This window comes from Nyctibius grandis, chromosome 4 (assembly GCF_013368605.1).
Source record: "Nyctibius grandis isolate bNycGra1 chromosome 4, bNycGra1.pri, whole genome shotgun sequence".
Taxonomy (NCBI): domain Eukaryota; kingdom Metazoa; phylum Chordata; class Aves; order Nyctibiiformes; family Nyctibiidae; genus Nyctibius; species Nyctibius grandis.
In genome coordinates, this window is record NC_090661.1 from 29,952,288 (window position 1) to 29,966,190 (window position 13,903).

The 13,903-nt window shown below is 41.5% G+C and overlaps 1 protein-coding gene across 5 annotated transcripts in view; it reads left to right on the forward strand.

Annotated features, from left to right (window-relative positions):
* Nucleotides 1-13,903, forward strand: part of MAPKBP1 (mitogen-activated protein kinase binding protein 1) — a 103,716-nt gene that overhangs the window by 73,084 nt on the left and 16,729 nt on the right. For all 5 annotated transcript variants that reach the window (XM_068397851.1, XM_068397855.1, XM_068397853.1 and 2 more), the window contains 6 exons: nucleotides 1,441-1,552; nucleotides 2,106-2,169; nucleotides 5,108-5,233; nucleotides 11,450-11,598; nucleotides 12,312-12,361; nucleotides 12,882-13,118. In XM_068397851.1, coding sequence (XP_068253952.1) covers nucleotides 1,441-1,552; nucleotides 2,106-2,169; nucleotides 5,108-5,233; nucleotides 11,450-11,598; nucleotides 12,312-12,361; nucleotides 12,882-13,118 — 738 coding nt within the window. The remainder of the gene's footprint in view (nucleotides 1-1,440; nucleotides 1,553-2,105; nucleotides 2,170-5,107; nucleotides 5,234-11,449; nucleotides 11,599-12,311; nucleotides 12,362-12,881; nucleotides 13,119-13,903) is intronic.

Below are 13,903 nucleotides of genomic sequence, written 5' to 3' on the forward strand. Positions count from 1 at the left end.
ATGCCAGCAAATTGGGCTGTGGAAGAATTGCATTCTTGTCTTTAAAGGGAGAAGGCCAACTGACAGAACCAAAATCTCTCTCAAGTTGCCAAACAAACTTCTTCATCGTATTTGTTTTCAGTGATAATTTTTCTCCTTTTTAAACCAAATATTTCTATTCAGCTGCACAGGCCAGCAGTATTGTTGATGGGTGTAAATAACTGGGTAAAAAGGGAGAGGAAAGCAAATAGCTTGTTCAGTGTCACCTCTTCTGTTTTACAGAGAAAGATAAGTTCTCTTTCTCTTTGCCTATTGTAATTCCTACAAAGCTTTTTATAAGCCACAGTAATGAAAATGAAAAATTGATGCTACACTTTATTGCTGGTAAGCTCAGGTGCTTGATTATATCTTTCTCTGACCACAAACCATGATATGTTGCTGGGAGCTGCATTTTTTGTTTTTAATATCCTTTATGTTTTTGGTTTTTTCATGTGTAGCTCAAGTAGGGAATCTCAATTATTTTTAATGTTGCTTTGTTCATTTTTAGGACAATTATGTAACTAAGGGATTATGGTTGTCTCTGGAATTTAAACTTTCTTGGCATGTTGTTCAGAGATAGTAGTATACATCGCAGTTTAACAAGTAGAACCCAAGCAGTGACATGCGAAGCAAAAGACACAGCAACAAAATAAGCATAACGAAAAAAATTATCATTATTTAAATACCATGTTGCCCTCAAAAACCAGACATTTTCACTCTCAGTTCCTTAAAGTTCTATAAAGGACAAAGCAGGGCATTTGGTGACAATAGCTGTATTTGCTGTGTAGTGCTTCTTTAGACATAGTGAGGCTTGTGGACGGGGTTTTATGTTTGCTCCAAGATAAAGCAACAAATGGGTGTATATGAAAAAAAAAAAACAAAACACAACCCAAAACCAGGAATTCCGAATGCTGGAGATTTGACAGCATCGTTATCAAAGACAATTTCTCTGCAGTGTTGAGTTCTTTTTTGGTTTCTCTCCTCAAGATTCAAGTTGTTTAATATTTCACTTAACTCTTTTAGCTCTGATTATTTTTTGAGGGGAGGGGTGTTTCGGCGTGTGTGGGGTTTTGTCTTGTTTTGATCTTAAGATAGAAGAAAGTAAGATCCCAGTGGTTAAAAGGAGGTAGGAGAGAGAGGTAGAAGTCTGTCCATTGGTGGTGGTGCCTTCACAGTCATGAAGGCGTGTAATCTAAGTGCCTCTAGTCTCTCATTAGGTTGCAGGTAGTTTTAATACTTCAGTCAGGCTGGAGATTTGTCCTGGGATGCTGGATAGACTGATACTCAATTGGAGTCCTGTGGGAGCTACTTGCATTTTATTCTTTTAACTATTGTGACTGTCTTGAGTATTCTGGACCGTTTTCATGCAGTTTGAAGGCACTTTCTTACCAGATCTTTGCACTTCTCTATCTCCTAAACCAGGTGCAAATGGATCCCTCTGGTCTTTATATTGCAACCAGTTGTTCTGACAAGAACCTCTCCATCTTCGATTTCTATTCTGGCGAGTGTGTTGCAACCATGTACGGACATTCAGGTAAGGCACGTAAACTTCTGGAAATGCATTTTTTCTGCTGACGACTATATAGAAGGGTCTGGTGCTAGTCAAAGCTTTCTGAAGGTTCCTCCCCACCAAAGTTTACCCAACGGGTATTTTGGAGTAGGTTACGGTTGGATGAAGTGTAATAGCTTATTTCATTGCAATTGCAACTTTTTTCAGACCTCATTTTGCATTTCCATGTCAGGCCATGTATTTGTTTACACAGTTTTTCTAATAGCCTATAAGGTAGTCTGTAGTTTTTCAGCATATATTAAGTTTCATTATGATATACCCTCAGCTTCTGCCATGCAGGGGCAAAGAGAGACTTCAGTCTTCATGCTTATTTTGCTGTGGGATACCCTTTCTATGTCAAGCCTAGATTCTTTGTTAAATGGTTATGGTAATTGGGGCATATTGATCTGTGAAGTGTGTTGGCTTTAATCAGAATTTGAGTTGCTGAGCACAGATAAGCTATTTGGCTAATGATCTCTTCTGCCCATTGGAATAATTCAGGGAAGGTGTTTTTTTTCTTGTGCTTTATTTCACACAGAGATTGTAACCGGGATGAAATTCAGTAATGACTGCAAACATCTGATCTCTGTTTCTGGTGACAGGTAAGAGGGGTTTGCTTGTTTGTGATATCAGCTCATGCCATCTCACACTGGATTTAAAGTATGTCCTGAAGTAAGGTAGATTTTTTTTTTTCTAATGAGGAATGTTTTATGAATTCTGAAGAAACCTCAGAGCTTTCTGAATCCTAAATGTGTGCTGTCGGCAAAGCTCACAGAGCTTATATTATCCTTCCATGGAATGAGACGCCCGTGTGAAGTGCTTCCTTTGTGGTTTTCCAAGTGTAGGTACTATTCTGTGCTGGAAAGGAGTCAGGGATGTGGCCTGTTTCCTTAACAGCCTTCAGGTCTGTAATGTAATGCAGCTTGTGATATTCTGACCAGTGGTGCCAAAACTTTGTCTTACAGTACTTCTGTTGATGAGGTTTCACCAGGTGGATGAGACTGTCTATGAGCAAAAGGCACAGCCCTGTCCCACATTTGCTCCTGACCATATGGTCTTCTTCCCCACTCCCCTAAGTCAGCTACGGTGCAACTGACCCCTTATTAAGCTGATTCAGGTCACTATATCAGTACCCCCCGCAGCTGAATTTTCTGCTGATTTAGTGAGCTGAATCAGATCACCAAAAGCTTAAGTAATCACCAGATTGAGCCCAAGGGGAAAAGGAGAATACATGCCTAATGTGACAATTGTAGAGGTGAGTGGACCCACTACTTCTGGAATCAGTGAATGCTTAAATCAGCTGTACCGAATAAAATTTTACCTTTGAGAAAGATGGTTCCTGGAGTGCTATTTCAAGGCCGGAGCAACCCAGATTCTCTCTCTTTCTCTTTTCTATTAATAAATCATAATTGAACTGGAAAAAGAGTTTTAGAGGGTAAGTTGTTATAGAACGTACAATATATCACCTTAAATTGCATCAGCTGATTATTTCTGTCTTTCAGTAAACAATAAATAATTTGGATTTCCTCTTTACCTTTCATGTATGTAAATAGATTAGGGGAAAAGTTGTGGAAAAAAAGGAGTCCTTGTGTTGTGGATTTCTGATAAATTCCAGAAACATGGATGGTTTGAGGTCCCCAGTGATCCTGGTGATTTAGTGCAGTGTTCCCTTGTTGATCATTTCCTTCAGTGAAAGGGTCATTTTCTTCACTAAGAGTGTGGAGAAGGCGGATGAGAAGTGAGGAAAGGATTAATGAAGAACTTGGCTGTAAGGAGAGGAGAAAGCGTGTTTTTCAAAGGAGAACAGGGAAAATAGCCTGTTCACACACAGCAGCATGTGCAGAGAATAAAACTGAGAATAGAAAGAGAAATGGAGATGGAGAAAAGCACAAGGACTGGGAGACCCATGTGAGAAAAGTACTGCAAGGGAAAAAAAAAGCAGCAAAAGGGGTAGGTGGGAGCATGATTCTGTAGAGCTTTGTGTTGAATGTTAATGTATTTACAAGTTCATACTGTTTGCTGCTTATCTCTAGGTTTGATAGCTGTGGGGGTGGGATAAATGAGCAAGCCAGATTTGCTTTCTGAATTGTTTCCTGCTTTTCAGTATTTTCTCAGTAGCAGATTATGGTTGCTGTTACGCTCGAGAGAGCTGCTGCTTGAAGGCAAGCAGCTGGCTGCCCCTGAGTTGCCATAGTTCCCAGATGCAGTGCCTCACCACTTTCTCCTGGCTGAAGAGCTGGGGTGGGAGGATGACAGCATCTTCACTGTTGATGGGAAGCGTCTGTGTGTCTGTGTGACTTCGGTAGCTGGGAGTGACGCACCTGAGCTTTGTCACAAAGGGAGTCGCACTGGGGGCAAGAAGGGAGTTTTTAATTTTTCATTAAAATCTCCACAGACTGCAAAGTGGGGTTTCTGTTTTCTTTTTGTGTGGCATGAAAATAAAACCTTTTAAAATGTCTTCTCATGAGAGGAAAAAAATGGAGAAGATGGAGGCATTCAAGATCCTGGTGCTTTTGTCATTTGCCTTAGGTCCAGGAGACCAAAGTTCATGGCCATTGTTCAAAATGGCAGAGCAAATTAATTTTTTACAAAGTAGCAAGGAAGAGGGGAAAACCCCTCATTGAAAACTCTGTGGTGAATTGGAGTACCCATGAGTATGGTGGCACTGACGGGTCTTGAAGAATTGTGTTAAATCCTCTTTGGATTCTGAAGTAGCGTGCAGGATTCTATAAATGATAGTAAAAGCACCACCTCTGTTTCTACATCAGTGTAAGTGTACCCAGCTAGACAGGAAAGATGAGTGACATGAAAAGAGTTAGTTAGCACTGAGGTTAAATTTCAAAGAAAATGCTGGTCATTTTACTTTCTAGAAGCTGGAAATGAGATACAGTATTCTCTAATGTGATGAGGAATTTTTTTTTAATTTATTTTTTAGCCAGATTTCTGAAGAAAATGAGACCAATGAGATCAGGCTGTTTGTTTCTCTCTCAGACATTTTTGAATCCATTGACTAAATTCAATCAAATTCTTTAGAAGGTTCCTGGAGGGAGTCCAAGTAAAATATTAGGAGTATTCTGACTGCAAAAGGTACTTCACCATAAGCTTAACCATTATTACACCACAGAGACTCCATGGGATGGTGGGCATTAGGAAGGCCTTGCCTGTGAGGGTAGTTGCAATCAGAGGCTGCAGCTTAGCCGCTGTTAGAGGATGCAAAGGACATCTGTGGGCTCCACTTATCCTGCTGACCATGGAGGGACTTGTTATGGCATTTCCTTCAGCAGGTGGTCAGATAGTCAAATAAAGGTACAGGATCAGAGATGAGTCTGTGCAAATATCTCTGCAGTTGCTCTCACCCACAGGCAGTCTTTGCTAGGCAGGTTTTACCTTTTTGTCATGAGGCTTGTGATGGGATTGAGTTTCTGTGAAGCTGTTTCTGCATGTGTCTCCCTGCCACAGACACTGCCTCTGCAGCGGGAACTGATAAAATCAATAAACTGAACTGAGCCTTGACCCCAGCTTCATGTTTCACTCTTTCAGCTGTATCTTCATCTGGCGTCTGAGCTCAGAGATGACCATCAACATGCGACAGCGACTGTCTGACATGAAGCAGAGAGGGAAGCAGGCAGAAAAGTCTCCTCTGCACAAGACAGCTGGATTCATGAGGTGAGCAGAGCAGACTGAGAAGAGGCAGTTGGCTTTGTAGGGTTTAATGTGAAAAGTGTGGCACTGGGATTCGACTGTAAGGCTTCTGCTGTCTTCACTGATAGTGTCTTCCAAAAGTTCTCTTACTCTTCTGTTGAATTTGCAATGGTTTTTGTGCCCCTCTTCTTTGGATATAGAAGCCCGGCTGTTATCTTCCAGACAGACTTACTTAGTGTTGCTTCACTGATTGCAATGTGTATGTAATGCCCCTTGTGTCTTAATTTAGTTCAATGATGTGATCAGAAACTTTAATAAGCAGTCTACCGAGCAATACTGAGGCTGGCACACAGCATCCCAGGACAGAAGCCTTGCTCCTTCATGAATAAAGTTCTCTGGATCTAGGCTGAATGCAATTTAAAGGCTGTTTTCTCCAGTGTCATTACTGAAGTATACCTGTGAGCTGTATGAGTTTGCCATGTTGATCATAATTCTCAAAGAGTCCTTACAGTTGTGCTGTTTCTTTGTTAGCTATTTTCCAGAGGCTTTGAAAAAGGTCACCTAAAAATAATTATAATATAAATAATAAATATAATTTCCATGGGAAAAGTTCTTGGCAGCTAAATAATTTTTTTTTCTCGGTAAACAACGTATCTAAAAACAAACTACCACAGCCTACAAACTGAATGGATCTAAATTTATCTGGTGACCTTTCTTTAAAAAGTGGTACTTAAACACAGACCCTGTTTTTGAACAGAGCAAGAATGGCGGGATTATGGATTATTAGTGTAATGTATTTGGTTTCTCTGTAGTTAGTAAGTAGCTGAGACTAATTTGACTGTAAGCAATGCAAGGAGAGAATCCTGACCGAGCTGATATGGGATCAAAGTGGGGAAAAAAAGGATAAGCACAGATTTTTCGTGCGATGTCTCACAATTTTCCTCCTCCAAATGACTACAAATTGAGTTCTGGATGTAAAAGTGTCAAAGCATTGGAGGACTTACCACAGTGGTTGTTAGAGTATCACAGGTACCTTCCCGCTCCCTTTGGGAGCGAGTAATGTTGAAACAAGTCTGTCTGCATAGTTTCATTTGGAAAAGTCTTGATCTCCTCATTCTTGAAATGAGTCTTGTCTAATAAGTGTTTTTGGTTAATGATGCTGGGAGAACTCAGGAAGTCCTTTTTTTCTAGCCAAAATTCTGGAGCTGTCAAGCAATGTGCTTTTTATAGCAGACTCTCATTATTTCAGCAGCTGCAGCCTTACCCTACCGAGGCTCAGCCTATGACAGATAATCCCAGTCCTCTTCCGCATTAGGTGATACTTGTTTCCATCACAGACACTTGCTGAAGGGCGGTGTTAGTGCCACGCCAAACCCAGCACTTTATTAAACTTGTTTGGTAACCTCTTTGCAAGCCTGGAATCTACTTGTTTGGTCAGCTTTGAAAGCTTGTTTTCAGTTTTGGTCTACCGCTGTGGTCACTGGAGATCAGCAAAGACCTAACTCTAGAGCATTTTGGATTGGGACTGAATATGGAGGAAGAGCCTATTGGACCAGCATTACTGAGGTGGGAGAAGAAAAACTAATAACTTGAGTAAGATTGGTTTTCTAGATGCCCTGTACCTGTTCTGGTTGTGTTTCCAAGTCTGTCTATGTAGGTTGGAGTGGAGACTGGGGTTGCACCTTGTGGTGTAAAACTGTTGTGGTTTTACATAGTAGTATAAGAAAGGTCCCAGCCTGGTGATACATCATTTGTTATATATTTTCTCTAGAATGGTATTTCTAGAATGTTGTGGGGGTAGTAATGCATTCTTCTAGTTTCATAGTGTGAATGTATGACAAGATGAATAATCAAAATAATACTGGGGAAACAAAACTGAGCTGAGGAGGCAGTGGGGAAATGAAGATTTCAATTCAGGACAGTGCTGTCCCTATCCAACTGTGACTGGCAGGGCAGGGACTGGCCCAGGTGAATAACATCTTTAGCATAAAAATGCTTTTCGTGGTGAAACCAGTGCTCCATGAAGCCCAGTATTCTGCCTTGACAGTGGCAATGGAAGATGCTATTTAGTGAGCCACTGTGTGAGCCTTGCTATATGGACCTTTGTGGTCCATTTGCCTCATGCTCAGTTGTATCGGGGATGTTAGGAGGTACATCTCTGCCTGTTGCCTTTAGTATTTTGGTCACGGACCCATTGTCCACTGAATTTGTATAAATCCTTTTTGAACTTTGTAATATTGTCTGCTTCTGCAGCCTCCCGTGGTGACATGTTCCAGGAGTTCACTGCTCTCTGTGGAGAGAAGGACTTTTTTTGTCTCTATTAAGCAACACGCCTGCTAGTTTTGTTGAAAGCTCCCCGCTTCTGAATATTGTTAGCTTTGGTGAACTATAGTTCTGTATCCAGCTGTCTGTAGTCCCCATGGTTTTGTAAACCTCTATCATAACCTTTCTCCATCCAGCCTTCTTTCCAAACTGAAGAGTCACAGCCCTTTCAGTCCCTTCAAAAACTTCTAGAGAGACTAAACTTTCTCCTCTGAAGGATTTCTCTGAGTGGCTTTAATGGGACATTGGATTATTTTGGAACTGATCTGACCTGTGTGACCCACAGTTCTCCATAGTGCCCCTGAGAGCCTTTCAGTTCTGCCTCTGGTTGTGATAATGGCAGATATGTGCTTTTCTCTCATCTGCTGAACATGAGGAGCTTTGATTGTTCAGGATAACACAACTTGTACTCAGCTGATGTTGCTGGTACATTTTGGTTTTGAGGCATTTATCTTTTCAGAGAAGGAACCATGTAAAGGCCTTTTAATACAGTTTTGATTTTGATCCAAGTATGCATTTATTGTTTAGAAAAGCTTGTCTCAAATTTTTGGAAGGGAAGTTTTAAATTGATTTTACTGTGGAATGTTTGCAGGGCTTATAGTCATGTTTTAGCTAAGCTCTTTTTTTTAATTTTAAAAGTAACTTTTTCTGAGACTTTCATTGAAGTTCTAGTATAAATAGCAGGAGATAGAAATGTTATCCAAATTAAATTGTCTAAAACTAATGTATGTATGCTGAAGAAGTACTATGTGCCCTACATTTGGAAAGAAGAGCTTCTTATCAAATTCTCAGTGAGGCTTTGGTCCGGTCCAGAAAAGCTGTGCCATTTCCAGGGCTCAGAATGGGGCAGGCTTTTGATGCCAGATCAGAAGTGGTGCCTGAGTCTGCGCTGAACTACTGCAGTTATAACACCAGGGAAACTCTGAAGTCAGCAGCACTGTGACCTTTCTGTGGGGAAAAGCAGGGTAACTTTCTTTTTAAAACCCTTAGGCGTTTTTCAGGGAGGGTGGGGGAGGCAATCTGCTAGTGATCCCTGTCACATAAGATGTTACAGTTTCATAAATAGGCCCCTAAAGTTGAGGATTTAAGTAGCACAAGATCAGAGTGGGAATGCTGACAACATACCTCGTTAAATGGATAGTTACCATTGTTGTCTGTTTTGTTTTGTTTTAAGAAAAGAAAGTAGGGCTGAATTCAGGACACGCAAAAGAATACAGAGTACTTAATATCAGATGTCTTAATACTAGAACTCCATAAAGACATGCGGCACTATAAAGTCTGTATATGTATCTTGAAGATTTTCTAACTGGCACTTTTAAGTCTATATATGTGTCCTGAAGACTTTCTAACTGAAGGTCCTTCCCTGCCGATGACCCTGTACTGGCAGACCCTTCAGAAACTGGGAGCTGAAGTGTAGCTGACTCTGCCTATGTGTACAGAACAAGACCCAGACATGGTACTAGAATGGGATAGTTCCTCAGCAAAGGAAGAAGACAAGAGAAAGGACAATTAAAATCCTTGCTGTGAGTCACATGTATCATGAGAATTGGCCATGTCTGTACATGCTATTCTGGAATAGCTACTCTGAAACATTCATTCTGGTATAATGATGCTTTGTTGGGGTTTGGCTGAACCTGGTCTCAGCAGGAATTCAGCAAAACCCAGAAGTCTTACTCCTTCGCTTTCAGAATGCTCTCATGTGGTGCTTATTTGGAAGCAGCTCCCATGCTTGAAACCTCACCCTACATTACTCTGACTTCCATCTAAGCATGAACAAGAACTGAGGAAGAGTGTTGAGGAGAAGTGTGCAACAGAGGGCTTAGAAGAAAATCCAAAGTACATAGTGGAAGGCAGGGAAAGAAAGGAGAAAGCAGTAAAGCCCGAACTGAGGGATTGACTTGGGCAAGCACAACAGCGAAAACACTCAAGACCTCGTGAACCTATGTTTAATTTTCAGGAGTATCTCTGTTTCGAGTCAGTGGGCCTAAGATCCTTTCGAAAACCCCATTCTGTTATCTCACTTCAAGTCACAGGACTGAGTTTGAAAAGCATATTTGAGTTGTAAAAAGGAGGATGTGGAAGGCGGGCATGAATTTTTGCTGGGATAATGCAAGATAACCTTACCTTAGTATCAGACACGTGACAATAATTTGTTTGGCACTTCCTGTGAGGTATGAAAAAATGTCCATCTGAATTCCAAAATACGTTTTGCATTCTCTTACTCAGCTTCTTTGAGGATATTTGACAATACTTTTTCCCCCTTTACTGATTTCGTCAGTCACCATCTGACAGACAGAGGCCATCTTCCTATTTGTAACATAAAAGGCATTGGCAGCAGTCCTCCCTTCTCCATTTACACCAACGACAGTACATGCAGAAGTTTAGCAAACACATAACCTTGCCTTGCCATATCACCTCATCATAGTGAGGTATTCAACCAGTTGGATGTTAAAATGTCTAATAATCCAACCCTTCTTCCTCAATGAACTCCTCAAACAACCATGAAGAATACAAGCAGAAGGATGTATCAAAGTTACTGATACAAAGTCTATCCTATGTAAATGTGATATACCTCACAGGATGAAACATGGCATAACTTCAAATGTACTGTGGTGCTTGAACTTTGTTGAGATTCCCCTGCTTAGGCATAAGAACCTGAGAGTGACAAGATGAACAGCAGAAAAGAGGAAGAGTGACAAATGTCAAAAGTAGATGAGGGTAGCCAACATGAAACTGTTTCACTGGAGGACTCTGCAGACTACAATCAGTTTCACTCTTCTTTTTGCCAGAACACCTCAAAGCTCATCTGAAAGGATTGGCTAGTTACTGCTCAGCCACTCCTAATAAAATGGAAATTAGCATTCTGCCACTACAAGGGAAGAGAAAAGATTAAAATACCTTAACTACTTCTTACCACGTTTCAATACTGCCTGCTGTCTGTCAGCTGCAGAAGTTGGTCCCTGGCCAGGCTGTATTTGGTGGATGAGCTATTTTTATTTCATGAATAATGCTTGGCACCCACCAGTGATATCCTGTAAATGTCACTAATGATGAGTTTGGCACTCTAGCTCAAGGCCATGGAGTGGGTGCTACTCAAATTTATTTGTTAGGAATTCTTCATTTGTTCAATTATTGTCCAGTATGGGTTAGTTCATTTGGTTCTGTTGACTCAAGGGGTGAGGGGAGGATGGGGAGAAGGAGGAGAAAGAGGAAGATACTTTGCTGTTGGTAGGTGCCCTTGAGTGATATTGGAGAATTCTATGCTGGGAGTGCCTCTGAGATCTGTGTGGGAACACTTGTCTGATCTACTTTGATTAAAGATCTGCCCAAAATATGTTTTACATTATTCCTTGTGCCTGAAGGCTAAAAAAGGCAATACAGCACTCTTATGGTGAGTGGGCTGTGCCTGCAGGTTCTGCATGGTGCAATCCTTGATGTGAACCTGTCTCTTACGTGATAATTTGCCGTATACCCAATTGCTGTCAAACAGGGAGTATCTCTATGACATTTTTGATGTGTAAAACAGTTCCATAGAGGAAATGCTTAAGAGTGGGAAAAATATTTGCCTTTCAAATATGCTCTACCATCTTGAACTTATGAATTGGCAGGGTCTGAAATGGAAGGCCAAGTTTCATTCCACTCGACTTTCTCAGACTTGTTTACTTCTGTTCTGATTTCTGTCATCCTTCCACACATATGAGACAATTGCTGTGGCAGGCTCTACACACCTTTGTCCAGGGTTTAACTTGCCCTGTTTCTCAGAGATGGGTTTTGCTAGAGCGAGGGCTGTTTGGGAGAGCTGAGACAGCCTGCTGAGTGTGGATGGAGATAAGCTGGAGAACTGCCTGGTGTAGGGGTTGAAATGGTGGGCAATTCTTGAGATAGACCATAATACTCTTTCCAATTCCTGCCTCCCAGGCATGAGTCCATCTCTGCCCTGTCCTCTGTGCCTGCCCTCTCATCAGACAGTGACAAGGATGGTGAAGACGAAGGGAATGATGAAGATGAGTTACGTGGGCTGCAGTCTTTCCATGTTCAGTCCAACTGCAACACTGAGAGAGACTCAGGTATAAATGTGAGAGGGGTGATGGAGAGAGAGAGATGGAGAAAAATGGCATGAATGTGAAGCAGGGAGAAGATGAGAGAACACTGGTTTAGGTATAACAAGTTATCAGCAGAAAGAGAAAGACCAAGACAGAAACAGATGGATCGATGTCAATGGGTCATGTGGAGTTGCCCATTCCTGCATCTGAAGAGGGGTACATTTTGGACTCTCTGATCAGAAATTCAGTTGTTAAATTGCCAAGTTTCCCACTAGTTTCAACTGGCCAAACAAATTTTGAATTAGTGTCCTGGGCTTGGGTCTACAAGCTATAGAAGTCCACAGAAGCCAAAAAAGATATCACTGAGGATTCTAGAGATGTCTGATAAAACTTAATGGTAGAGATTACCATTACTAATTTGAGGTATTTTTACCACAGATGCTACAGTGTATTGGAGCACGGTTTTTTCCCAAGCCTTTGGTGGGCCACTGTACTGTGGCAAGTGTTCTGTAATGGGTCTGCTGAGTCAGTGAAAATCTTATACAGAACAGTACATCTCCATTAAAATTTTGATACAATGATTTGGTAGTCTATGGGAAAGCCTGTGTTGTCAGTGGTCTGCTGGTTCAAAAGGTGTAGGTACGCTGCCTTTGAGGAAGGATGAAGTCAGAGGTCTTTAGAAAGCTGGACTGCTGGCCAAGGGTGTCAACTAGGTATATATCTTTTTCCCTTTCCAGATCCAGATCTTACCCTCTCAAGAAGCCTTTCCCATTGGGAAATGAGGAGGGTAAGTTGTGAAACCTTCAAACTGTATTTCTTGTCATTAGGAAACCAGAAAAGAACTTCTCATGGAGGTTGAAAACTTCATTCTCACTGGTGGGAAAGGTGCAGCCGTGGTGGGAAACCATTGAGAAGCCTCTCTGAAGAATGACTTGGGCATGGCAAAATATAGCCTAGTTAAGAGACAGTTTCACTTGGGATTTTTACATCAGTATGTTTCCATCAAATGTTATGCTTTTGTCCCCTTCATTTCTGGCCTGAATGTCACAGTGCTGAAGCTGATCATATACGTGTATCCAAGTGGGGCCTTTAAACGTTCAGTTATGTGAGAAGCAGCAACAGAAGTATCATCTTTACTTGATGTCTTTATGATTAAGGGAGGAATTTTAAGCTGTCTCACTGACAGCTTTGAGGCTTTTATGGAGATGGATATAATTGTATTTTTCTGTGTATCTTTTGTTTTGTCTTCTGTTTTTCTATCAGCAGAACTCAGTCCCTAAGACTGTCTTTCTTTCAATTTCCTTCAGGCCAAAGAGATAGCGGCAATCCAGCACTCAGAGGCACCAATGAGCAAGATGCCCCGGCAACGTGGACGCTGGTCCCAGCCAACCAGCAACGTAGAGATGACTGTGAAATCCATGCTTGACTTGCGTCAGTTGGAGTCTTTCTCTGTTTCCCGTTCTCCGAGTCGAGACTCGCTGTCTCAGAACAGCAATGGGGACGACAGAGAAGAACAGGCAGATCTTCCTGTGCACATCAACAAAGTAAGGGCAGTACTGTAAGGAGGTGAATCTACTCTGAGTGCATCTGTCCTGCCTCTGTTTATTATTACCTATATTTATTACTACCTGATGCCTTTCTTTATATCTTTAGACGTGGCTCTAAATGCCTTCTGAGAAACCTGTTCAGATAACTCTTTTGTAGTTAGTACTCCTGTAATGTGTGACTCTGGCTTTTCTGCCATCTTGTAGCAGAGCCCATATGGGATCAAGGTTTCTTTCCAATGACAGAGGAAGGCCTCATGTTTTCTTTTAGCTGATTATTTATGGCAAAAGCAAGCGGAGAAGCTGAGCTTGGAATTACAGCTGTGTACTTGTTTACCTGTTAGCTCACTCTGCTAGAGTGCAGTTTCTTGACTCCAGTAGCCACTGAAATGTGGCTCGTATGATGCCCTTAGTTGTGGGCTGTGGTAGATTATTAAGTTCTCTTTAGAACATTTCCAAGATCTCAGTGTCGATGGGTCGCAGCAAGTAATGCATGCTCATACCTCAGAAGGCTAATGACTGTTTTCCAGTACAGTGTTTTTCAACTGTGGCCCACAGACTTCTCTGAACTATGTCTGATCAGTCTATAAAAGGTAATGGAAGAACCTGCTGCCACGTGGCTTACACTCCTGATGTGTTCTGAAAGCAGGATGGGGAGTCCAGTACTTTACCAGAGAATTTTAGGGGATTGCAAACACGAAACAAAATAGGAAACTACAGCAGTAGTCTGTCAAGTTTAGTAGATAAGGAACAGGAAAGACATAGGAGTGCTGTGTCTTCTGATC